The sequence below is a fragment of the Pyrus communis genome, chromosome 5 (assembly GCF_963583255.1).
Source record: "Pyrus communis chromosome 5, drPyrComm1.1, whole genome shotgun sequence".
Lineage (NCBI taxonomy): Eukaryota > Viridiplantae > Streptophyta > Magnoliopsida > Rosales > Rosaceae > Pyrus > Pyrus communis.
Genome location: NC_084807.1, coordinates 27976626 through 28002508, shown reverse-complemented (window position 1 = coordinate 28002508; position 25883 = coordinate 27976626). Strand labels below are relative to the sequence as shown.

Below are 25883 nucleotides of genomic sequence, written 5' to 3'. Positions count from 1 at the left end.
TACATTGTGCGATCAGTTTTCGTTAAGTAATATTTATAATCAATTTAAAATTTTAAAATTTAAATAATTTATGACCGCACGATATACGATGAACGGACATGATTACAAAATCTCTCGAATACTCGTAAAGATGGTCCGGCGAGGATCTTTTTCCGCCTGGAAATGTCTTTTTCATCTTTAAATTGTGGGTCAATATGGTTCTTGTTGAAATAATAATATAAGAACCCTAATGGTAGTCGGTGAAGCCCTCTATCAAGGAATGTCATGTGGTCCCCTTCATTCAAGGGATCTTGTATAGCCTTACAAAAGCTTAAATTCAGGAGTTGCACGTGTAGTGCTTTAACTCATTCCCCCTTTTATATTCACTTAAAGCTTGTGTAGATTTCTGATCAATCAAAATACAAAAAAAATCTTTTATACCATTCTTGATATGGTATCATAGAGCTAGGGAAATCCAAGCAGACCCTAGTTTCTTCCCGTTACATTTTTTTTCTCTGCATTTTTTTTCTTCTGTATCGTTGTTTTTTCATGGCTGGCGAACAGAGTTCGGATGGAAATAAGTCAGACATTTCCAGTCCTTTTTTCATTCACCATTCCGACCATCCGGCGATGGTTCTCGTCTCCAAGCTTTTCAACTAAGACAATTACTCCACTTGGTGTCGTTCTGTGAAGCTTTCTCTGAGTGCTAAGAACAAGCTGGGTTTTGTGGATGGCACACTAAAGGCTCCTGATGAAAGCAAGAAACCAGATGACTTTGCTTCCTGGAAACGGTGCAATGACATGATCGTTTCTTAGATCTTGAATTCAGTTGACCAGACTATCCATGATAACATTGTCTACTACACCACACCCCAAGCGATTTGGCAGGATCTTGAAGATCGTTTCAGCCAAGGTAATGCACCTAGAATTGATCAAATTCAACGAGAAATAGCTTCTATTTCTCATGACCAATTATCTGTTGCTGCTTATTATACCAAACTGAAGAGTTTGTCGGATGAACTTGCATCCTACAATGATCATAAGTCTTGCACCTGTGGTGCTTTAAAGAAGCAAGGTGATCAAATGAAGAGAACCAAATTAATGCAATTCCTCATGGGTCTCAACGAGTCTTATGGTGCTACACGTGGCAACATCTTGATGATGAGTCTATTGCCCTCTGTGCGTTCAGTGTATTCCATGATTGTCTAGCAAGAAAAACAGCGTGATGTGAACGATTCACGTGAAGCTGCAGAGGTATCAGCAATGGTGGTTCGTCAATGGTAGAAGTCGTAAACTGGCAGCCAAATTGGTAGCAGCGCATTTTCCCGTAAATAACTCCACTGCACTTTTTGTGACACCACCCACCATACCATTAACACATGCCACAAACTGCACGGATATCCTCCCAAACATCGTCTTCATCATAGCAACAAAGGTGGTGGGCGTGGAAACAACGGCGGTAAACGCAACAAATGCCATGGAATTTCTGCCAACAATACCACAAATGGGGCTTCTCTGCAAGAACTGCATTCTGATGTACCTGGTCTCTCTGACATTCAATTACAGCAGATATTATCCATCATGAACAACAATGAGACAACACAGAATGCTCCTAAAGCCAATGTCGCTGCCAATGCCACTGAAAACTCATCAGGTTTGTTAAAACCTCTGAAGCGTCTTCGTCGATGGATAATCGACAGTGGTGCGATGGACCATATTACATCTTCACCAAATTCACTCACTCGTTGTACCAAGAGTGTCACCTTACCACCTGTTCAAATGCCTAGTGGGCAGGAGGCTCCTATCACATCCATTGGGAATTTATCTTTAAATTCTTCAATTCATTTGGAATATGTAATATATGTGCCAACTTTCAAAGTTGACTTAATGTCTGTAAGCAAGGTCACTAGCGCCATAGCTTGTTCAATAACATTTTTCCCTTACTGGTGCATTTGGCAGGATTTGGCTACGAAGAAAACGATTGGTTTGGGTAAACAGCATGGAAGACTGTATCACTTGGTGGCGCTCACTTTAGAAAGGCCAACATCTTTTGTCAAACCTTCATGCAACCTTGTCACCTCCTCCACTGAATTATGGCATCGACGTTTGGGTCACATATCACCATCTCGATTAGAATTTATGGCAAAAAATATTTTGCATATCCCTTTTAAGTTGAATGCTGCTTGCGACATATGTCTATTGGCCAAGCAGCATCGTCTTCCTTTTGGCATTAGTTCAATTACTACTAAGAAACCTTTTGATCTCATCCATTGTGACATTTGGGGTCCTTATAAGATAAGTTCTCTTTCTGGAGCCAATTACTTTTTAACAGTGGTAGATGATTGTTCTAGGTTTACATGGGTCTTCCTCATGCATCATAAAAGTGAAACACAAAGCCTACTCAAAAGTTTTTTTTCCTTTGTGCAAACACAATTCCAAACATAAGTACGAACAATTCGAACCGATAATGGTGGGGAGTTCCTTTCTTTACGTCCTTTTTTTAAGGATATTGGGGTTGTTTTTCAACATTCATGCGTCTATACGCCTCAACAAAATGGGGTTGTAGAACGCAAGCACCGTCACCTTTTTGAAATGGCACGTGTTTTGCGTTTTCAAGCTCATCTTCCATTACCTTTTTGGCGGGATTGTGTGTTAACTGCTGGACATCGTATAAATAGATTCCCAACCCCTCTTCTCCATTACAAAACACCTTATGAACTACTTCATGGTAAACCTCCCACTTTTTCTTATATACGTGTGTTTGGATGTCTTGCCTATGCGACCAATGTACATGTTTCTCATAAGTTTGATGCACGAGCTAGGCGTTGTGCATTTCTTGGTTATCCTTTCGGGCAAAAGGCTTACAAACTTTATGATTTAACAACAAAACAAATTTTTACGAACCGGGACGTCATTTTTCATGAAAATACCTACCCTTTTCAGACCTTGCCATCTTCTCCCACGGTAGAACCTACTACAAACCTGCATCCTTACCCTATTGTCGACCTCATTCCTTCTCCATCCATCCTTTCTCCATCAATTCTAGAAACGTCTAGTCCACCATGTCTCCATGCCTCATCCCATCCTACCCTTTCAAACACTTATCCACCCACTTCACCCAATACAACCACCTCTGACACATCTCCACCCAATCCCATAAATCCTCATTTTTCCACTGATGACAGTATAGCTCCACCAGACTCTACTGGGCGACCCCAACGTCATCACACTACCCCTGCTTACCTCGGTGATTATGTATGCTCACAAATGACGTTGCCCACACCCAAACCATCGTCGTCTTCATCGTCAAGTATTTGTAAAGGTACACGGTATCCATTGAGTAATTTCTTATCTTATCACCGTTACTCACCCGATCATTTTGCTTACATTGCTTATGTTACTGATGATGAGGAGCCTAGCACATATACAAGGGCCGCTTCTAGTCCTCACTGGCAGGCCGCAATGCATTCTGAATTACAAGCATTGGTAGAAAATCACACTTGGACTCTTACTTTTCTTCCTCCCGGAAAATCTCCTATTAGTTGCAGATGGGTTTATAAGATCAAACGACGTTCTGATGGAACCATTGAGCGTTACAAAGCACGTTTGGTAGCCAAGGGCTACACTCAAATGGAAGACATTGACTACCATGATTCTTTTTCACCCACATCTAAAATGACTAATGTTCGATGTTTATTAGTTCTTGCTTCTGCTCAAAATTGGTTCATTCACCAACTGGACGTTAATAACGCATTTCTGCATAGCGATCTTCATGAGGAAATCTATATGTCACCCCCTCCTGGTTTTTTGCGACAAAGGGAGAGTTTAGTGTGTCACCTCAACAAGTCGTTATATGGTTTAAAGCAAGCTTCTCGTCAATGGTTTGCTAAGTTCTCCACTGCTATTCAAACTACTGGTTTTGTACAATCCAAAGCTGATTACTCTCTTTTTACTCATAAAAAAGGAAAGTCATTCACGGCCCTTTTGATTTATATGGACGACATCGTCATTACTGGAAATAATATGGCTGCCATATCCTCTCTTAAAAGGTTTCTACACAGTCGCTTTCGAATCAAAGATCTCGGAAACTTGAAGTATTTTTTGGGGATTGAAGTGTCACGTTCACACAAAGGTTTTTCCCTCTCACAACGGAAATACGCTTTGGAGATTTTGAAGGATGTTGGCCTCTTGGGGGCACGGCCAGTGGACTTCCCAATGGAACAAAATTTGAAGCTTTCAGACAAAGGAGAACTGCTTAAAGATCCATCTTAGTATAGAAGAATTGTTGGGCATTTGATCTACTTGACTATCACCTATCCTGACATTACTTATTATGTGCATTTGTTGAGCCGTTTTATGCATGAACCACATAAGCCACATATGGAGGCAGCACTTCGTGTTCTAAGGTATATCAAAGGCACACCAGGTCAGGGCCTTTTCTTTTCCTCACATCACAATTTAGCTCTGACAGCTTATTGTGACTCGGACTAGGCATATTGCCAAATCACCCGAAGGTCTACAATAGGTTATTGCATATTCTTAGGATCTTCTTTGATTTCTTGGAGATCAAAAAGACAAAAGACAGTTTCCTTATCTTCAGCTGAAGCTGAATATAGAGCTATGACGGGTGCTTGTTGTGAATTATCTTGGCTTCGACATCTTCTCAAAGACCTGAGCTTATCACATCCAGGTGCCGCGACACTGCATTATGATAACCAAGCAGCTTTACACATAGATGCTAACCCCGTCTTCCATGATAAGACTAGACATATAGAGATTGATTGTCACTTCATCAGAGACAAAGTGCAAGATGGTTCCGTTGTTACAAAATATGTCTCTTCCTCACACCAACTAGCATATTTGTTCACAAAGGCGTTGGGAAAGGATGCATTCTTAACCATGTTTCGCAAGTTAGGAGTTCTTGACATACACTCTCCAACTTAAGGGGGAGTGTTGAAATAATAATATAAGAACCCTAATGGTAGTCGGTGAGGCCCTCTATCAAGGAATGTCATGTAGTCCCCTTAATTCAAGGGATCTTGTATAGCCTTACAAAAGCTTAAATTCAGGAGTTGCACGTGCAGTGCTTTAACTCTTTCCCCCTTTTATATTTACTTAAAGCTTGCGTAGATTTCTGATCAATCAAAATACAAAAAAATCTTTTACACCATTCTTGATAGTTCTTGCCCATTTCAATTGTCCTTTTCGATGCAAAATTTCAAAACGAAATAATCCATGAAAATAAGGAAAACTAATGAAAATAACTTGAAAACTTTGAGTTTTAACAATAATGGCAAAATAAACGGTAAAATGAATAGTACCATGATTGACTTTTTAGTGTAAAAATATGGTTTTTCGTTAAAGTGAACAGTACCTGAAGTTTTTCGTTAAAATTCCCATGAAAATATCCAATCCGTTATTTTGGTGAAAGACTCGGAGGGATAAGGAGCATGCGTGCGGAAATTTGGAATGAGTCCAACTTGTTCCACCAACTGCACGCAGGTAGGCATTGCCACCCTTGGACCACGGTTGGAGGTGAGTGAGAGTTTGAACACTATTTATTAAATTCTGGAAAATAATCAATTTCCGTAATTGAATGTATCTCAATGTAGCCCTAGTTTCCAGAATCAAGTAGCTTTCAATGCAACATTCGAACAAAATTCCAATCCACGAGAATTCCAATCCGTTTTCTTGGTGGAGGACTCATGGAGGAATGAGAAGTATGCGTGCGTTGATATTAGAGCGCGTCCACCAACTACCGCAAGTAGTGAATGTTGTAGGATTATTCCAATCCATCGCCACCCTTGGAACTACCAATTCATTTTGAGGAAAACTAATAAAAAGAGTTTGAAAACTTTGAGTTTTAACGATAAGGACAAAATAAAGGGTAAAATGAATAGTACCAGGTTTGACTTTTTAGTGTAAAAATGTAATTTTTCGTTAAAGTGAATAGTACCGCAGGCTTTTCGTTAAAACTCCCTTCATTTTGTTTGTCCCTTTTCCAATCCAATCGTTACCAAACACCAATGACATTTTTTGAGGAGGGGAGGATGCGAACTAGGAAATTCGAGCACAATAGTAAATGTTCTTAATCAACTGAACTACAAGACCCTTACATGGAATGACAATTAAACACTCCCGTTGGGGCTGTGGATAATTATTCACTCCTTAATTCAATCTTTTCCATTTCATTCGATCCTTCCATCTATGATCTGTCCCCGCTGACAATGGTGTGTTTCAAGGTTGGCGAAGGAGGTGAGGAAGGGAAAGAGACGGTGCCTGCGTCGATGAGGGGCCTGGTAATGGCATGCAGTCCGACACAGACGGAGGCAATGTATGGGGCTTTGTCATCGTCTCAGTAGGGCAGTATGTGGATGCTTTGCAACTTAGGGAAGGATGGCGAGTTAGCATCAGCTTGCCTGGCTCTTCTGGCCACCAAGTGGCCAATTGGTGGTGATGGGTAAAGGAAATTGCGACATACATGATATCCGAAAAACCAATGAGGAGACTAATTGAAGCCTACGGCAAGAGGTATAGAAACACTAAAAATTTGATAAGAAAAGCCAAACAATTCGGTAACTGATGACAATTAACAAATCATGCTTCCAATATTACATCAAATCAATTTGTCATAATCAAATTGGACACTACATGATGCCACTGAACACATCGAGTCCGCACGGATGAAAATGTACGCTCATATCTCATTGTAATACTCTTAGAATCAAGTTGCAGAAAATATCCACGACATGGTACATTTCAATGACCTACATCTGAATGAACGCAAATGTCCATCGGCTTCGGTCCAAGGTAAGAGTAAATGTCGGCAGAAAGAATGCTAACTGAATGCTTCCTTGAGCTTCTATGAAATGCTCCTGACGTACTGGTCAAGAGTCGTGTTGAATAGCTCACACCTACAAGGAAAACTTACTCTGGAATTCAAAAACCTTTTTCCGATTGTGTGAAAACCGTACAAAGTATACAACCACACATTTAAAAAAGAAATCGCAAGAAACTACAAGACTTTCTAGTGGTGTGACGGAATAAGAAATTGTTTATAGTATCATGACGTCAACGAGTCAGGTACATACGAAGTATCTAAGATGTCTAAGCCACCAAAAATAAATACTAATTCAATATGCCTACACAAGGAATAGACAGACATGTTTCATACATCAAGACACATTTCGACATGCCTACTAAGAACGACTACTTCAAAGATCAGATTTGTTATAATGCAACACAACATATAAGGACACATTTTTTTCATCATTACTTGACCAACCCAACGGGATGCATCGGCGTGATAAGAAAACAAGGAAAGAGTTTGATATATGTTAATGCGGCAGGGATTGCTATCTACCAAACTTCTCACTGTGATTAATTATACGAATAACTATTTGTGACCTATCACATGAAACTTCTTGGTGTGAAGATTATCATTCACCACATTATAACGACGAGAACAGAGTCAGTTACCTGATTGGAGTTCCGGGAGTGTAAAGCGGGTTCTTCACAACGTACTCCACATACAAGTTGTAAATGTACTTCAACGACTCCCTCAAGTCACTAGTTCTAGGATGAGTAACCAATATGATCTGCACACCCAAAACAGTAAGCAGAGCACGCCAATTATAAAGTTAAGTTTTTTTCCATCACATTAACAGTGGATTAAGAATAATCATACAAAACTTGGTATAAACAACGAACACGCATCAAAATTGCCAAGCCAAGCACAAATTCAAGATCAAGAATCTAAATTGCTAATTGGGTACATCTAGTATAATCAAATAGCCAACAGAATCAGCAAATCCTTTCATTCCAATCAAAATTCAAACCCTTTTTTTTTCTTCTCAATATCTAGATCTGAAAGGCAATGAAAAATGGAGAAAATTGAAGAAACAAACCTTAATGCCGGAAGGGGACTCCATGAAAGTGAGCTTGTAGGTGTTGGTGCGGAAGCTATGGAAGGAGCAGCCTTGCCCGGGCAGCTGAGGGACGCCGAGGTTGGACTTGTCCTGCGTGGTGGGGTCCATCTTGGCGGTGAGCGACTTGAGGGAGAAGAGGAGACCGAACATTAGCTTGTGATCCTGCTGCTGGTTCAGGGTGTGAAGCGGCCGATTCCACTCGCGGTAGAGCAGGCACACGCCGTTGCGGTTAAAGACGTACATCATGTGCCCGTTGTTTCCCGACGCCGTCGACGCCGGCAGCGACGGGCTTATCTCCGTTCCTCCGAAGAATTGCATTTCTCCGTGCTATTCCTGCTTCTAAGTATTTCAAAGTCTGAAATCGGAATCCGATCGGACTGATTGATCTTATTTTCCGAACTCGCCGTCGCACTCGCAGACCAAAGAAACAGAAAATGATCAGGACGATGGTGATACTACATAACCTGCAGGTAGAAGGAACGCGGCGTTTTATGCATAGGAATTTAACTAATTTTTACTTTAAAAAAAAAAAAAAAAAAACGGTATTTCTTATTATTTTATGTTAACAAGATGATTCTATTTTTTTTTTTTTTTTTTTTTAAAGAATCGATATTATTTACATTAAGGTTTGAAGGTGGATTAAGTCTCACAATGAATTAACAATAATATAGTTCAGAATCAAACTTAAATCTCTCACTTACGAATGAAAAGAAATATCGCTAATCCGTACTCCATAATACTAAGTGGCAACAAGTTGGTGGATTTTATCAAAAGAAAATGTGTACAGATACGTCCGAAAATTAGATGCATCCGAACTTAACCAAGTATAACAATGTACTCTCCACTCTCAATCAGCACCAGGTTAAAGTTGTAACCGGTTCTATTTGCTCATATCGTCTTAGATGAATAGTACAATTTATACGGTCAAGTTAATTATAACAGTGTACTCCGATCTCACTCAGCACCAAGTCAAAACTGAAGCCGGTTCGATTGCGCATACCGTCTTAGATGAACAATATGATTGATACCTGGTTATCCGTGCCGCGGACTGGCAGGACAGGAGTGCAAGAAGTTAAAGCAGAACTCGGCATCAACGACGCAAGAACAAAGCAATTAGGTATTAAACACTTACAATTTGTCCAGATGGGATCGGTTTTGAGCGTACAAGGCACAAGAAAAACACAAAAGAAAATACACCAATGCGAGTTAATTTCACAGGAGAAAGAGACTAAGAGAGTCATCATCCAAACAGCCAGAGTAGTGCCAAAGACTAACTGCAAAACTATTGTCTGTCCAACCAACAAAATCACACTCCCAAATAGGTTACAAGCACAAAGAAAAAGCATATCACTCAGTTCCAACTAGTACTAGAGTGCAGCAACAGTCTAGAACTCCCATTTCTTCATCTCCATGCCGTCCGGAGCACTTCCCTCAACCTTTTTGTTTCCCACTTCTTTCCAGTTTGTCGAAAGCACTGTCCCGTTCGACTCCACCTGTACAGTACAAACACAAGGATGCAATATGCAAGTCAATATAACGTAGACTGGTTTTACTCCCAAAACCGTGGTGGTTCCACTCGAATCTTTCATGGTGACCGGAATTATGAATTCTACTGGCTATCAAAATACTAGATACGGAAAAAGTCTTACAAAAGATTTTCTCATGGCCCTTCTTGTGTCCTCATCAGCATCCTTGTATATGTCTTGGAAAAATTTGTTCAAAGCTGCATCACCATCAAGCTTCTCTTCTTTTTCCTGGAGTCACAACGCACCGGAGTAAGTGGTCATGCAGTGAAACATACAAGAGTAATGTCAAACCAATTGGGTTACGAGCAAACCTCCTTCTTCACTTGGGCCTCCAGCTTATCCCAGTCGACCCTTTTTGGTTTCGAGGATGGGTAGGATGGCCTTGGCGCTAAAACAACTGCAGGCAGTAAACACATTTTAGCAGCAAATTTCTAATCTAGTTTTAGAATCAGAGGGTTGCAAACATATTAACATACCTGGGCCACTGACCCTTTGTGGAACAGGGCTGTCCTTGCTGAATTCAAGAGATGTCCAGTTTAATGGTTCAATTTTAGCCAAGCGAATTTCAACTTTGGTGGACAGAACGTCAAATCTACACTTTTCAGGTATTATCTGTTCGCAAACAACCAAACCGCACAGTTATTCGAAAATGTAAGCCTTCTGTCATGCTCTCATACATATATAAAATCAACCAATAGCTCAAAAGAATACCAACTGCTCAGGCCAGATTAAATTCAAAGCATACGATACTGCCAATTATTTTAAAAATATAAATAGGAAAATGGAAAGGGCCATCATCTATTTCTCTCATCTTCTGTATATATCCTTGTTGCAAACAAAAAAAAAAAAAATCTCACCAACATAGAATAGGTGCACTACCTTCGCAAATAAACGAGGCTGAAAATGAAACGTATCTTCACCAGCAACATCAATACTAACACTTAGCTGGAAACAACCAATAAAAGTGATTCGTCAGTCATAAAACTTGTATAAATATCCACAGAACTTTTTTACTATGTAGGTTCTCGACAACTATAAAATCAATATTCACAAATAATAAAAAGAAGCATTGGATCAATGAGAACCATACTATTTGTTCACCAAAGTCAACATTAACATCTTTGGCTGGTATGCCCTTGGCGAATATGGTCACAACCACTTCTTCTGGCTTCTGGTAGAATTCATGCCTGCATAAAAAAATTTCCACCAAATCATGCATCTCAGTGACTAAGGAATAAGGATACATAAAGCAAATAAGAGGGTATTACCCAAGCATGCATAGATAGCACGGAGCTTCAACATACACTGTACAAAAAGGTAAAAAAAAATAACAAGAACTGCAAATAGAATGTTTTGGTGATGCTCCTTAAAAATATCAAGACTAAAACACTTGCTGCAACAGAAATTAAATTGATCTCGACTAACCTGTATTTTGGTTTGACAGTTGCTACGGTCACCTGATTGGAAGGTTGACTCACAGGCTGAACATCTTCTGCAGGTATAACATTCTCTGTAATGTTTTTCTCCAACGAAGATGTTGGTAGAACACCAGTTTCCTCTGATTGGAAGGAAACAGCATAAATCAGACCAAAAAAGAAAGCTAAATATCTAACTGTGTGAAAAGGCCCGTCATTTCCATGAATCACTACAAAGGTGCAACTTGAAACAAGCAACCATCGCACCTGCAATTTTCTCATCACACTCTTTTATCAATTCAGCGAATCTTGTCTCATGCGGGGCCAGAGAAGCACCAATTTCCAGGGTTGCCTTTGCAGTCTCATATTCCTCGAGCTTGATGCAGGCAATTCTGTAACCAACAACAGCAAAGAATAAAAATTGTAAAACTAGCGATGACATTGGCAATCACATGTAGAAAGTGCAGAACATAACTGATACCAAATCAAAACCCACACGTAGTACACAACGAGTTTCACAAATGGACTCCACGATACCCCGCCATGAGCCCTCCAAGATTTTGGCCAAAAACAAAAACAAAAGTTTTGAAACACTCAAATTAGCATTAAAAGCCTTTCCCTTTCGCAAAGGACGAAAGATCCACAACAAATACCAATGATCAGCATGACCTTTATTAATTTTCGAGTTGATAGTTACAAGCTTAGACAAAATTGAACACCCTATTAGATTACAGTCCGAAAATATCAAATACAAGTTGCAATCTTTATTGTATTCCATACAAATAGGTGATAAAAAAACAACAAACAGAATTACGAGTTTTCGGTGTTGGTGCATTCGAACTCACCCTTTGCGCAAATACGCTTTGTACAGTGATGGATCGAACTCAATTGCCTTGTTCGCATCCGCAACAGCCCCTGAACAAACAAAAAAAAAAGCACAACAGATAAAAGAGAATTAGAAGACCCAATTGACCATTTTCTTGAACTTATTTCAATTTTCACAGGCTTTCTTGGGAACCAAACAAGAAACAAAGAAAAGGGTTGGCGCGAAATCGCAAGAGGAAAAAGGGGTACCAGTGAGATTGCTGGATTTGATGTTGGCCTGCGCGCGGTCGGAGTGGAGCTCGGCGCTCTGAGGGTTGAGAGCGATGGCCTGGGTGTAGAGGTCAACGGCCAACTCGAAGTGGTCGTCGATGAACGCCTCCTTGGCACTCTTTTCGAGATCGGAAGCCATTGGCGGAGCAACCGTCTGGACTGAGGGAAATGGAAGAGTCTAGAAAAAAAGTAGGGAGACAATATGATTGACTTGGGGTGGCAAATATGAGAGAGTAAGCTGATAAATATCGTATACTTAAAATTATATTCGCTTAACTTAAGGCTAATATTATATGCTTTTATTGTTTATAATTAGATAATTAATCATTTATTAATGTACTTATTTTTTTTTAGTGATACGTTATTTGCAAATATAGTCTAAAAAATTTATTTAACTAGCATTACTCATTCGCTTAATCCGATGGGGAGAGAGAATAGCGTTGGTGGGGCTTTTGGGCTTCGTCCCTTGCTAGTTGTGAGTATCATCATCATAACTATAGTGTATGCTCACTATGCACTTAAATATTTGTCATGTGTTATCTCACTTAACTCGAGTTAATTTTCACATCAAATGTTATCTTTTCAATTTTGAAAAAAAATTAACTAGGGTTAAGTGAAAGAACATGTGTCAAATGATTAATTGTATGATGAGCATACAACATAGTTTATGGTGGTAAAAAAAAATGCTCCTTTTGTAATTACCAAAAATATATATATGGGTAAAGTGTCGATTTAGTCCCTAAACTATCATGTCAGTGAAAATTAGTTTCCTGAATTATTTTTTCGGTAAAATAACTCTCCAAATTCATTAAAAATTACTATTTTCATCCTACTATTATATTCAAAGCTATTTTTCTTCAACTTATATTACTTGACACATTTTAGAGTGTAATATCATTTTTTTCTCACCTATTAGCCCTTAACATTTCATATAGGTTGCGAATCTAACGTCTAAAGCTTCAAAGTTAACTCCATACACTATTTCTTTATAGAAAATTACAATCTACCCTCCAATGTATATCACATGCAAGTAACATGACTTAAATTGACGGAAAATTGAATATAGTAGCTTCGAATCTAATATTAGGGATGTAATTGGTATATTTTTATAATTCAATGACTGATTTTTCTGGAAAAAAAAAAAAGTTTAGGGACCTAATTTTCACTCGTGTAATAATTTAGGAACTAAATTGACGGTTCATCCTATCAAAAATAATAATTATAGAAGATAACAAAATCTATTTGTTGAGAAGGGATTCGAACTTGAGTTAGCTCCATTTTGTTTTAGTTAATTTTGCTAAATTTAAGTATGCAAGAAAATCTATATTCAAATTAGTATGAAATTCTCTATATTTTAATCTCATCTGACCTCACAAAGTATTTCTAGTAAGATGGACATGTCAAAACTTCCTCGCTACATTGATGACTTTGTAATTAGAAAATAGCACTAAATGAAACTCACAACCAAAATGCTCTTTATATAAAACTTACAATTATCAGCGTATTTTACCGATTCATTTAAAAAATTATTACTAATCACACAGTAATCATAAATGATTGAGGGAATCATGCTATAGACCTATCTAATTCTAAATCATCACTTTTAGTCTTGACATGCTTAGCTAAACTATGATTGGATGATATTCGTAGGTATTTTTATATTTCTTGCTTTTGGTAGGAAAGTAAATTTCCAAGAACAACCAAGCAAGGAAGGCAAGTTTACAAACTTTTCTTGGCTTCTTCCATGTTTCTATGTACTTTTATTTATTCCCAGCATATAAATATTATCAATGTGATGTTATATGTAACGCAATGCAAAAAGGAATATAATTTTTTTAGATATTAGTTTTCGTGCGAGCTTCCATATTCACATACCAGAAACCCAACTATTGAGAAAGGAAGCTTCCATTTGTACATGACTATATAAATAATGTTATATGTCTACCAACGACAAATTTTTAACATAAAATTTATATTTAACAGTCTATGTGATCTTGACATCTTTTAAAGTTTTACTCTCAACTCGATATTTCAAATTAAATTGTTATTTTATTACAATTTATTGCATTGAACTATTATAATAAAGATGTGCGCTATTCACATACCTCTTTTTACTTCTTACACGCTTTCTTAATTTCCAATCATCAGATCGAATGAATTGAAGAATATCAAATGAGAAATTAATAAGAGGTATGTGAGGAGTAAAAAGATGTATGTGGATATCACACACCCATAGTAAATACTTTAAAACAAAAAACAGTAATAAATTAATATAATGTATTTAATAATTAATTAAAAAAAGTTGATGCTACAGCTAATTTTTGCGTGAGGGTTGCCAAATATCATGCCACATCAGATTGGGTTTTCGGTTAAAAAATAGGAAGTTTTAACGAAACACTCCTAGTACTGTTCACTTTTAATGAGAATGATATTTTTACTCTAAAAAGTCACTCCTAGTACTATTCACTTACAACATTTTGTCATTTTGATTAAAATTTAACGTTTATAAGTCATTTTCATTAATTTTCCTTAAGAAATATTGTTGTTGTTTTTTTTTTTTACGATTATAATATGACATGTTAACATCTTCTTTGAAAGTACTCTTAGCTTTTTAAAGTGTGACAGTCAAAACGTCACGTGGTGTTTAATCTTTTTATCTCTCAAATTCAACCATACGAAAATGTTGTGAATTTGATGTCTATAGCAAAAGTCACCAGGTTCGTTGTCAACACAAATGAAGTTAACTGTTTCAAAGAAACTTGCCTCCGGGTTCTTTCAGCATGCAACTCACAGTCCCTGCCAGAGGGCATCTGTGTGCACAGCCCAATTACCAAACTGGGTCTTGACGATGACCTCTACTTAACCAACAACCTGCTGTCTCTCTATGCAAAATGCTCTGGAGTTGAGGCTGCACGCCACTTGTTCGATGAAATGCCTCGCAGAGATGTTGTATCATGGACCGGGATGCTGTCCGCGTATGTCAGGAACGGACACTATCATGACTCGCTTGAATTCTTTGATTCGATGATTGTTTCCGGTCAGTGCCCCAATGAGTTTACACTCTCAAGTGTGTTAAAATCATGCTCGTTGTTGGGAGAGTTGGATTATGGGACTCGAATCCATACGTTTGTGATCAAGCTTGGATTCGAGCCAAATCAATTTCTTGGTAGTAGTATGATTGATTTGTATGCCAAGTGTGGTTTAACCGAAGAGGCTTGTAAGATATTTAGGGATATGGAGAGTGGTGATACTGTTTCTTGGACTGCAATCATCTCTTCATTGGTCCAAGCTCAGAAATGGAGACAGGCTCTAGGCTACTACATGGATATGATATATGCTGCTAGGGTACATCCAAATGAGTTCACTTTCGTAAAACTTTTCGCTGCATCCTGCTCTCTTGGTTTGAACTATGGGAAATTACTACATACCCATTTGATAAGATTCGGAATGAGGCTGAATCTGGTCTTGAAGACAGCCATGGTCAATATGTACTCGAAATGCCAGAAGATGGAAGATGCTATCAAGGTGTTGAATCAAACACCTGAATATGATGTGTTGTTGTGGACCTCTGTTATTTCTGGCTTCGCTCAAAGTTTGAGAGTCGCAGACGCTGTTGCTGCATTGCACGAGATGGAGCTCTCTGGAATTGTACCGAATAATTTTACATACTCTAGTATGCTGAAAGCTTGCTCAGCGGTTTTGTTACTGGAATTAGGAAAGCAGATCCATTCGCGGGTGCTCAAGGCTGGATTGGAGGATGATACTTGTGCCGGAGGTACAGTAGTTGATATGTACTTGAAATGTTCTGACCTCATAGAAGATGGTTTGAAAGCGTTTAGGGAGATAATATCGCCGAGTGTCATCACTTGGACTTCATTGATTGCCGGTTTTGCTGAACACGGTTTTGAACAAGATTCTTTTCAGTATTTTCTGGAGATGCAAACAGTAGGAGTCGAGCCAAATTCCTTTACTTTCTCTAGCATGCTTCGTGCCTGCAGTACTGTTAAATCTCTTAGTCAGACACGAAAAATCCATGGACGTATAGTTAAAACCAAAGCCGGCAGTGATATAGCTGTTGGGAATGCTCTTGTGGATGCTTATGCTGCACTGGGGATGGTGGATGATGCGTGGCATGTGATTAACTCCATGATCCATCGAGATGCTATCACGTATACAGGTTTAGCCACACGAATGAATCAGCTAGGTAATTATGAAATTGCACTGGATGTCATCACCCGTATGCAGACTGATGACGTTATGATGGATGGGTTTAGCCTTGCAAGCTTCTTATCTGCATCAGCTGGCTTGGCATCAATGGAAACTGGGAAGCAACTTCATTGCTATTCTATCAAAGCCGGTTTAGGCAGTGGGATATCAGTTTTGAATGCCTTAGTGGACTTATATGGGAAATGTGGGTGCAGAGATGATGCACACAAAGCTTTCAGTGAGATTTCTGAGCCAGATATAGTGTCATGGAACTGCTTGATTTCTGGATTGGCATCAAGTGGATATATTTCATCCGCTCTCTCCTCCTTTGACAACATGAGGTTGGCAGGATTTAAACCTGATTCCATTACAGTCCTGTTAGTGCTTTTCGCTTGCAGCCATGGCGGTTTGGTTGAACTAGGCCTTGAGCATTTTCAGTCAATGAGGGAAAAGTATGGTATAGCTCCACAACTGGATCACTATTCCTGTTTAGTTGATCTCCTTGGCAGAGCCGGGCGACTAGAGGATGCCATGGAAGCGATCATGACCATGCCCTTTAAGCCAGATGCCTTAATTTACAAGACACTATTGGCTGCCTGCAAGTTACATAAAAACATTTCCCTCGGGGAATATACAGCGAGGCGAGGGATGGAACTTGACCCGTCTGATCCAGCTTTTTACTTGCTGCTTGCAAGTATTTATGATGATTCTGGTCAGCCGGATTTAGCCAAAAGTACAAGACAAGCAATGAGGGAGAGGGGATTGAAGAAGAATGTCGGGCAGTGCTGGATGGAAATAAGGAACAGGGTTCATCTATTCGATGCAGGAGATCGATCACATCCACAGATAAATGAAATCCAAGAGAAGGTAGAATCTCTTATTACAGAGTTGAAGAAGAGAGGCTACTCGTATCAAGATTACGAAGATTCATCATATCACATTGAGAAGTTAGCCATTGCATTCGGTCTTCTCAAAACACCGCGTAACGCCTCCATACGCGTGTCTAAGAATGTGCGCATATGCGGCGAATGCCACAGCTTTATAACGCTTGTAACTCAAATTGTTGGTCGGGAGATCATTGTGAGGGACGGGAACCGGTTGCATATCTTCAACAAGGGTGAGTGCTCGTGTAGGGGTACAGGTAATTTGCGGCAGAAGGATTCCATGGACGAAAATGTTAGCCTGTTGACGATGTAGCCTTCTGGTTGCTTTTCCGTGTAAAACGATAAGAACTCAGAAAGCCACAACAAAGAGTTTACATTAGTTCATAACCATGCAATTGTGAGACCAAAATCGAAAACAGAAATCGAGCACAACAATGGAACCACGCACAACCCCGATGCCAAAACTCGAACTGCTAACACGGTGTTACATTACTCATTCTCAACGGAAATCAAGGCGGTGTTACATTGCTCATTCTCAACGGAAATCAAGGGCCGAATTTATGAAAACAAGATCGTAATGGTACCAACACTCGAGTGTAGATTATTGAAAAATTAAAGCGTCCCTCCCATGATTAAAATTTATACAGCCCTGCAAACAGGAAAACTGTCACCAACAATAAACAGGAGAATACAAGAAAAAAAGACTTCAATTCAAATCTGGAATCCCTAGATGCATATGCCGACCGATAGTTTACTCCTTTGCTTCCGACCCAATAGAGGCGACTTTAGCGTCATCCAATTTTGGTTGGTTTGTAGTAAGGCCGTCCAGCGTTTTGTAAAACTCCTCAGGAAGAGGACCAGGTCTGTGCAGAGGAACATGCTTCGGAACTGGAGCATCATTCTCGATCACCTCACATTCGTAATCATCAGGAACACCCCATGGATCCCACTCTGCAATGCAACTCAATACAGAATGCAAACTATTACAAACAATCCATTGTATATCTCGTATATCAATTGAAATAAAAGCTTGCGATGAGATAAAAATTTCAAGGAAATAATCTACCATATCAGTTTCGTTGACACAACTACTTCAGATAACGACAACAAAGCTACAGGTTCCAAATCCAGAACAATAAAACACTGAGACAAAAGAACTAAAGACGCCAAATTAATTCACGCATGAGACAACGACGTCTAGTGATCATTGTTCACACAAACAAAGATTCCCACTTTGGTATTGACCGAGGGTTTGAAATGCATCAAAGCAAAGAAAACGGCATTTTCTTATCATGTGTTCTACTTGAGTTCACGCAAAACTTGTGCACAGTCAGCTAAGTGAAAATGCAGTTTCTTCGGCTGAATGTAAATATCACTCTCTCCCAACTTACTATGCTTCGACCACCTCATATGATATGCATTAACAACACGGCATTCTCCGGATATTATATCTTCTTCGGAACTGATAAAATCAAGTACCCGCCTTTCGTTTCATGACTTGGTGAACATAAATACGGTTGATAACAATTTACAATCTTTACTTTTCCTACCTAATTTCCATGACAGGAATGCACAAACTGAAGTTACCATCACGAACTACACAGGCCAGACCTAATCACCAAAATTTCCAATTCCAATTCGATTTAAGTTTTCGATTTCTCATCAACCAAAAAAAGCACAAAAATTCAAAATGACAAACAGCATTTCCGAGCAGGCACTGATTATTTTGAGCTCTTTCAGCTCAATTCCAATGCTATATGACCGAAATGTCAATCGCAAAACACAAATAAACATTTTCAATTACATTTATTTTCAAAAATATAAAGCTAAATAAATAAAAAACTGGTTTATCAAATAATAAAAGCAATAAATTGTACGGACCGATCATCTTGCCGATGAGGGTGAGCTCGTCGCGCGCTTCCTCGATGAGCTCCTCGACCTGGCCGCAGCCGAGCTTCTTCTCGATCGCCTCCCAGTCCTCCTCTTCGCGGCAGACATTGAGGCGGTGGCGCGTGAAGCTCTCGACGGCCTTGCGGTAGCCTTCGTCCTCGGGGACGGCCTGGATCTCCTTTAGGGTTTTGGAGTAGAGCTCGATTAAGACCTCCCTCGCATTGGGGACCACGTCCAGCCCGACGATCCCCGTCGTCTGCTTCACCCTGGCCAACAACGGCCGTCCGATCGCTCGTAGGAACATGTTTTCGAACACACACTCTCTCTCTCTCTCTCTCTCTCTCTCTCTGTGCGAGGTGAAAGCTCTGAGCGAGTCGGATCGGTTCTTCTTCTCCTTTTCAGAATTCTGTTTTCAAGTAATTTCTGTTGCCACTTCGTCACAAGCCCAATCATGTAAAAGCAATCAAGGCCTGCAAGCCTAAAGCCCAAACACCAAACGTAAGCCTGATAACGCACCCAAGAAGCTTTCTCTAATCCACATCAAAAATGTCATTTCCTTTTTAAAAAAAAATTGACAACTAGTGGTAAGTCTTGATTATCTACTCATTTTGGGTCTGAAGAGGCTATGAGGAATTTCACCATGCTCGTAGCCACAATTAAGCAGACTCACTAGCTAGGATCATCGAACCCGGGACCTCCCACATTTTTTGTTTATCGTGGAGTCACAGCCTGCCCCCTTACTACTGAGTCATTTATTGTGGTTCATCAAAACTGTCATTTAAGTTACACATCATAACAAGAGTTAGGGAATTATTTGATCTAATGAGATCTAACGGCTCTTATTTAGTTGTGTAACTTAGATGTCCACTTTTGATGTAGATTGGAGAAAACTCAATGGAGCACAAACTCGTTTTATTTTGTTTATATTGTTATTGTGGAGAGATTTTTCAGTATGTCCAGAACATGAGGCGGAACACCACATGATATTATACAATTGGAGAATTTTTTTTTTCAAGTGTCTCTCTAATTGTTTAATGACATGTGATATTTTGTCATGTGCTTCGCGCGCACTAAAAAATCTCTCGTTATTGTGTAGTTTGACATATTTATAATTAAGTTGTTTTTGCAATTTAAGGTTGCGTGTCTATTTTAATTCATATTTACCTTTTTTTCTACTAAATTTTATTTGAAATTTGTTACATGCATTTCAACATTATTTGCTAAAAACATGAGTGATTGTATGGTCAAACATAACAACGTTAAAGTGATTTTTTGGTATGGCCACACGGTGGTGGTTGTGACATCCCACATCGCCCAGGGGAGTGATCCTTAAATGTATATTCCCATCCCTACCTAGCACGAGGCCTTTTGGGAACTCACGAGCAACTTCCCAGTGGGTCACCCATCATGGGATTGCTCAAGCCCCCTTCTCGCTTAACTTCGGAGTTCCTATGGAACCCGAAGCCAGTGAGCTCCCAAAAGGCCTCGTGCTAGGTAGGGATGGGAATATACATTTAAGGATCACTCCCCTGGGCGATGTGGGATGTCACAATCCACCCCCCTTAGGGGCCCGACGTCCTCGTCGGCACACACGCGACCAGGGTTAGGCTCTGATACCAAATTGTCACATCCCGGCCCGGGGCGGATCACTTCCCGGGCCCGCTCCAGCACCGTAGCACGATATTGTCCGTTTTGGGCTTACCATTCCCTCACGATTTTGTTTTTGGGAACTCACGAGCAACTTCCCAGTGGGTCACCCATCATGGGATTGCTCTAGCCCTCTTCTCGCTTAACTTCAGAGTTCCTACGGAACCTGAAGCCAGTGAGCTCCCAAAAGGCCTCGTGCTAGGTAGGGATGGGAATATACATATAAGGATCACTCCCTTGTGCGATGTGGGATGTCACAATCCTTGTCACATCCCGACCCGGGCGGGACCCTTCCCGGGCCCGCTCCACCACCGTAGCACGATATTGTCCGCTTTGGGCTTACCATTCCCTCACGGTTTTGTTTTTGGGAACTCACGAGCAACTTCCCAGTGGGTCACCCATTATGGGATTGCTCAAGCCCCCTTCTCGCTTAACTTCGGAGTTCCTATGGAACCCGAAGCCAGTGAGCTCCCAAAAGGCCTCGTGCTAGGTAGGGATGGGAATATACATTTAAGGATCACTCCCCTGGGCGACAATCCACCCCCCTTAGGGGCCCGACGTCCTCGTCGGCACACACGCAACCAGGGTTAGGCTCTGATACCAAATTGTCACATCCCGGCCCGGGACGGATCACTTCCCGGGCCCGCTCCACCACCGTAGCACGATATTGTCCGCTTTGGGCTTACCATTCCTTCACGGTTTTGTTTTTGGGAACTCACGAGCAACTTCCCAGTGGGTCACCCATCATGGGATTGCTCTAGCCCCCTTCTCGCTTAACTTCAGAGTTCCTACGGAACCCGAAGCCAGTGAGCTCCCAAAAGGCCTCGTGCTAGGTAGGGATGAGAATATACATATAAGGATCACTCCCTTGTGCGATGTGGGATGTCACAATCCACCCCCTTTAGGGGCCCGACGTCCTCGTCGGCACACCACGACCAGGGTTAGGCTCTGATACCAAATTGTCACATCCCGGCCCGGGGCGGAACCACTTCCCGGGCCCGCTCCACCACCGTAGCACGATATTGTCCGCTTTGGGCTTACCATTCCCTCACAGTTTTGTTTTTGGGAACTCACGAGCAACTTCCCGATGGGTCACCCATCCTGGGAATGCTCTAGCCCCCTTCTCGCTTAACTTCGGAGTTCCTAAGGAACCCGAAGCCAGTGAGCTCCCAAAAGGCCTCGTGCTAGGTAAGGATTGGAATATACACTTAAGGATCACTCCCCTGGGCGATGTGTGATGTTACAATCCACCCCCTTTAGGGGCCCGACGTCCTCGTCGGCACACCACGACCAGGGTTAGGCTCTGATACCAAATGTCACATCCCGGCCCGGGATGTAGTCCCGCCCGGGCCGGGATGTGACAGTGGTTCTGGAGAGATTAAAATGCCTAAGTGAATTTTTTCAATTTCGAAAATGATGAACTGTCGTGACAAAAACTACTAGCTAGTCCTCCTTATGCAAAGGATAAAAAACAAGAAAATACAAGTAAGAACTATGGGCAAATCAGATCTACTTCTTTCTCTTTCTTTTTCTTTTTCGATCCTACTCCTAATTCTTAGATAACATTTTAACACAAAACTATTATTTACGAAATAATAAAATTGAAATTACGAGCAATAGTCTAATAGAGCGAGCAGGTTCAAAAATTAAAATATTTTACAATACTAAGAAAAGTATGACTGAATTATTAGTTTTATTTTAACACAAATGATATTTTATATTAATCTACAATTAAAGTAAAAGTTTAATCTTGAAACGCAGTGAAAGATGGCCTAATCACTTGCAAATTATTAGTTTTATAAGTATGAAGTAACTGAGATTTTTTTTTGTTCTTTTAATATAAAACTATAACCTAGATCTTCTATTTAGTAAGAGATACATAACATTAACAAATAAGGACTCTTTATCTTATTTTTGTTGGTTTATAAGTCTTGTTTTAGACATGGACTTCCTCATATTTCTGGAATATAATAACCCAACAACTTACTTTCCTGGTATTTTCTTCAACCTGGCTATTAATATTTTTTTCAAAAATATTATTATTATTAAAGACAACATGAAAGTTCAGAATTATTATAATAATTTTAAAAAGTTGAAGGTTTCAAATTTGAAACGCATGATGATCTGAATATTCCTTTCACATAAAATAATCAATAATATTGTCTAAATTAAAATTAACGACAAAACCCTAAGTAAATATATTTGACTAACTCCAATCCTTATTACCCAAAGAGATTATTTAATTAATCCGAATTTTGTCTTCATTGTATGATCAGACAAATAGAGGATCTAGTGTTTGTCTCGTGACAAAGGAGACTGAACCGGAGCGGTTCACGGTATGACAAATTAAACCATGGGGCTGACAAGTATTTAATATCCCATGATTTATAAAAGGATATAAAAGAATGAAAATTAATGAAAATGATTCGAAAATTTTGAGTTTTAACGATAAGAACAAAATAAATGGTAAAGTGAATAGTACCAAGATTGACTTTTTAGTGTAAAAATGTGATTTTTCGTTAAAATGAACAGTACCGGAAGTTTTTCGTTAAAATTTCTTATAAAAAAACTTCTAAAAGAATGAACATTTCTCAAATAAAATTATTACCTCAGAAATTAGACATTACTGACAACTTCATTAGTATAGGTGACTGCTATGCATCTTTGTATCTAAGTTTTAATGTGGTCTAATTAAAAGCAACATTGATACATAATCTACTCGAATTTTTCACATTTTCTTAAGAAAGTATTGAAACTCAGTTTATAGAATGCTTTTTTTATTGGATATTGTCATAAATACCATAAACTTAAAAAGGAGAGAAAAAGTGGATTGCATATAATTACAAAATAACCTTAATTTCAAATGATTTAGTAAACAATTTTTTTTTTTTTTTCATTTGTAAGTGAAAAATATCTTAAGTTCAACTCTCATAAATAGCAAATTTGATATCAATTATTGATGTGAATTTATAGTTGAACTTTTGACAGTTATTGATGTGAATTACCTTATTAAGATTTGCACAATCATATTTTCCTACTCTGATTAACTTACGTGAATATGATGAAAGCTGGTTAATGAGTTATAAATAGTTTTTATTATTAAAAAGAAACGCATATCTAAGCTTTTAAAGTTGATAAATCAATTATAAGCATCATATCTGATAGCCATATTACTATCATATTTCTCCACGCGAATTAGTTTTCTGTAATATGATGAAATTAAAGTTGGTAAATTTGTTGATCCTTATAAATAAGATATTTTTCTCATTAAATGTTAAACACCGGAACTATTAGCTAAAAAAGGAGACCATTCGTATTCAATTTAAAAGAAGAGAGAAATACAGCTGAACTCTACGAGGAAGAAGGAAAAGATTCTTTTCTGTCTCTTCTATACAATCTAATAATATAAGAACCCTACCTCTCTCTCTATCTCTATCTCTCGTTGCAGAAATTTGTCATTGTGACCGGAACATGAGTGGTACACTACTTATTTTTATAAAAGTGATGGGAAATTTTATTTTTTAAGTTATTAACTTTTTAACACACATATTACATCATTCGTATATTGACATATGGTGTACCATCCCGTGTACCGATCACACTAGAAAAATCTCTCCTTTCATAGAACTAACACCGTAACACGGTAACAAAAGGTTAAATAAAAAACTTACGCATCTTCCCTACTTGTTGGCTACTAGGAACCACCGCCAGCGGAGGAGCAATTAGCAGCAGCCCAAGAAGACTCCAAACTCAATGCCCTATTATCCGAAAAAATAATCACCGGAAGCACAAACCAGAGAAACTTCCACTCCCAGTGCCATTAGAACTAGTACCACCCAGTTCCTTCAGCCCCAAGAATATCTCATCCGACATGTCCATGTCCGGGATCACAACGTCATCGTCCTCGACCTCGTTCTCGTCCTCATTCTCATGATCCGTCTCCTCCTCCTCATCAAATTCCTCATTTTCTTTGTCAATTGAATTGTCAGAATTGACCTTATTGGCTACAGGCACAGCCTCAGCTTGGACTGTCATGGGTAGTCCGGTGGTGGGAGACGAGGGGTTGGGAACAGCTGTCGAACCGGAGTCGTTGTTGATTGGCTGATTTTGACTCGCAGATGCAGCTGACAGCTTGTTCCTGGAGCTCCCGGCAAGCGAGTTTCGATGAGTCGGGCGAGCGTGAGTGTGGTCCCCGGTGTATGTAACTATGAAGATGTTGGGTTCTGTCGTGCTCTGCTCCACTTGCCTCCTCGCCGGGCACCCTTTTGAGCTGCTGCATCGGTAGTAGTTCCTGCAAAGAACCATGATTCAGAGAGAAAATCGCAAAGAAAAGGAAAGAGAAATTGAAAGTGGAAAAAATTAACCTAATTACGTACCTTGGGTGTGGAGAACCCTTGATAGGTTTTTGGCCGTACTTCCGCCACGCCCATAAATCCGCGCTGATGAGATCCTCCGCCTTCACTTCATGAACATTTTTCTTTTGCTGGGTTTTCCTGTGAGTCAATTCATGTAATCCACATCCACACCATGCGAAAAAAGCAAAAACAAGAGCATAGACTAATTGTCGTTCAATTAATGAAGAGCGAATTTTTGAGTATATATACCTTCTTCTTTGTGGGCGAGTTGGTAGCCGAGGATGAGGATAAGCGGGATTGATGAACCTGGGCCTCCTAAATCCCTGCTGAGTTTGGAGCTGCTCGGGTTGAAGATTTTGATCCCCGGGTTGTATAATTTGTTGTTGTTGTTGTTGGCCATAGATTCCTCGAAAACCAGGAGCCGGAATTCCCCGGGTGAAACGAGTAGGCATCGAAAGATGTTGCTGCTGCTGCAGCTGTTGTTGTTGGAGTTGTGCATGATGTTGCTGTTGTTGTTGTTGTTGATGTTGGAGGTGATGTTGGCCACTACCACTAGATCCTCCAAAGTCAGAAATAGTGGGGGAATTTGGAATAATATTATTAGGTCCAAAGGTGGTGTTGTTAGTGGTGGGATTGTGGTCGTTGTTGGTGGTGGTGGTGGGGTTGCGAAAAAAGGACTGCTGCAGCTCTTGGAAACCATTGGCTTCTTTTGGGTCGTCTAGATTGGTAAAAGAGAACAACGGATCGGTTAACTCGTCGGAGTCCAACAACTCCCAAAAAGGATCGTTTTCGAATTCATCCGGCGGTGTGTGGATGGGGTTTGTGGGTGCGATACCGGTGGCGGTGATGGTGATGTTTCGGGTGGTTTGGGTGGTTGATTTGCAACCCCTTACCACAGCGTAAAGATCCCAATCATCTGCCATTTTCAGAACGGTGGCGGCGGCTGCGGTGTTTGTGG

General features: G+C 39.8%; 5 protein-coding genes across 6 annotated transcripts; 1 reads left to right on the top strand and 4 right to left on the bottom strand.

The window, feature by feature from the left end:
- Nucleotides 1–6550: 6550 nt before the first annotated feature.
- On the bottom strand, nucleotides 6551–8358 carry LOC137735100 (uncharacterized). Its single transcript, XM_068474477.1, has 3 exons — nucleotides 7887–8358; nucleotides 7459–7577; nucleotides 6551–6893 (listed from the first exon to the last, which is right to left on the bottom strand). The coding sequence occupies exons 1-3, from the start codon at nucleotides 8223–8225 to the stop codon at nucleotides 6842–6844; spliced, it is 510 nt and encodes a 169-aa protein (XP_068330578.1). The 5' UTR covers nucleotides 8226–8358; the 3' UTR covers nucleotides 6551–6841.
- A 639-nt stretch (nucleotides 8359–8997) lies between these two features.
- On the bottom strand, nucleotides 8998–12174 carry LOC137733665 (protein SGT1 homolog). 2 transcript variants are annotated; one of them, XM_068472813.1, is made up of 10 exons: nucleotides 11923–12174; nucleotides 11694–11763; nucleotides 11116–11240; nucleotides 10859–10991; nucleotides 10524–10620; nucleotides 10313–10378; nucleotides 9910–10045; nucleotides 9745–9830; nucleotides 9557–9661; nucleotides 8998–9400 (listed from the first exon to the last, which is right to left on the bottom strand). In XM_068472813.1, the coding sequence occupies exons 1-10, from the start codon at nucleotides 12080–12082 to the stop codon at nucleotides 9293–9295; spliced, it is 1086 nt and encodes a 361-aa protein (XP_068328914.1). In that variant the 5' UTR covers nucleotides 12083–12174; the 3' UTR covers nucleotides 8998–9292. The 2 variants fall into 2 exon arrangements, with proteins under 2 accessions (XP_068328914.1, XP_068328916.1); XM_068472815.1 differs by having other exon boundaries at nucleotides 10859–10925.
- A 2450-nt stretch (nucleotides 12175–14624) lies between these two features.
- LOC137734808 (pentatricopeptide repeat-containing protein At5g52850, chloroplastic) lies at nucleotides 14625–17444 on the top strand. Its single transcript, XM_068474091.1, has one exon. It carries the CDS (start codon nucleotides 14638–14640, stop codon nucleotides 17344–17346), a length of 2709 nt encoding a protein of 902 aa, XP_068330192.1. The 5' UTR covers nucleotides 14625–14637; the 3' UTR covers nucleotides 17347–17444.
- Nucleotides 17445–17574: 130 nt separating this feature from the next.
- LOC137734809 (probable NADH dehydrogenase [ubiquinone] 1 alpha subcomplex subunit 5, mitochondrial) lies at nucleotides 17575–19320 on the bottom strand. Its single transcript, XM_068474092.1, has 2 exons — nucleotides 18915–19320; nucleotides 17575–17984 (listed from the first exon to the last, which is right to left on the bottom strand). Exons 1-2 carry the CDS (start codon nucleotides 19225–19227, stop codon nucleotides 17785–17787), a joined length of 513 nt encoding a protein of 170 aa, XP_068330193.1. The 5' UTR covers nucleotides 19228–19320; the 3' UTR covers nucleotides 17575–17784.
- A 5015-nt stretch (nucleotides 19321–24335) lies between these two features.
- Nucleotides 24336–25848, bottom strand: LOC137733448 (probable WRKY transcription factor 27). The gene is made up of 3 exons (XM_068472599.1): nucleotides 25175–25848; nucleotides 24947–25063; nucleotides 24336–24861 (listed from the first exon to the last, which is right to left on the bottom strand). Exons 1-3 carry the CDS (start codon nucleotides 25846–25848, stop codon nucleotides 24348–24350), a joined length of 1305 nt encoding a protein of 434 aa, XP_068328700.1. The 3' UTR covers nucleotides 24336–24347.
- Between the last annotated feature and the right edge of the window lie 35 nt (nucleotides 25849–25883).

Bases quoted from the DNA above. Each gene is read 5' to 3' on its own strand.
- LOC137733448 (XM_068472599.1), bottom strand. From the start codon at position 25,848: ATGGCAGATGATTGGGATCTTTACGCTGTGGTAAGGGGTTGCAAATCA. The intron at 25,064-25,174 runs GTATATATACTC...ATTGACTCACAG, and splicing joins ACTCGCCCACAAAGAAGAAG to GAAAACCCAGCAAAAGAAAA. The intron at 24,862-24,946 runs GTACGTAATTAG...GGTTCTTTGCAG, and splicing joins AAGGGTTCTCCACACCCAAG to GAACTACTACCGATGCAGCA.
- LOC137733665 (XM_068472813.1), bottom strand. From the start codon at position 12,082: ATGGCTTCCGATCTCGAAAAGAGTGCCAAGGAGGCGTTCATCGACGAC. The intron at 11,241-11,693 runs GTGAGTTCGAAT...TGTTGGTTACAG, and splicing joins AAAGCGTATTTGCGCAAAGG to AATTGCCTGCATCAAGCTCG. The intron at 10,379-10,523 runs GTATGGTTCTCA...GGTTGTTTCCAG, and splicing joins TTGACTTTGGTGAACAAATA to CTAAGTGTTAGTATTGATGT.
- LOC137735100 (XM_068474477.1), bottom strand. From the start codon at position 8,225: ATGCAATTCTTCGGAGGAACGGAGATAAGCCCGTCGCTGCCGGCGTCG. The intron at 7,578-7,886 runs GTTTGTTTCTTC...TTGGGTGTGCAG, and splicing joins AGTCCCCTTCCGGCATTAAG to ATCATATTGGTTACTCATCC. The intron at 6,894-7,458 runs GTAACTGACTCT...TTTTCCTTGTAG, and splicing joins ACTCCCGGAACTCCAATCAG to GTGTGAGCTATTCAACACGA.
- LOC137734809 (XM_068474092.1), bottom strand. From the start codon at position 19,227: ATGTTCCTACGAGCGATCGGACGGCCGTTGTTGGCCAGGGTGAAGCAG. The intron at 17,985-18,914 runs GTCCGTACAATT...GTTGCATTGCAG, and splicing joins CCTCATCGGCAAGATGATCG to AGTGGGATCCATGGGGTGTT.
- LOC137734808 (XM_068474091.1), top strand. From the start codon at position 14,638: ATGTCTATAGCAAAAGTCACCAGGTTCGTTGTCAACACAAATGAAGTT.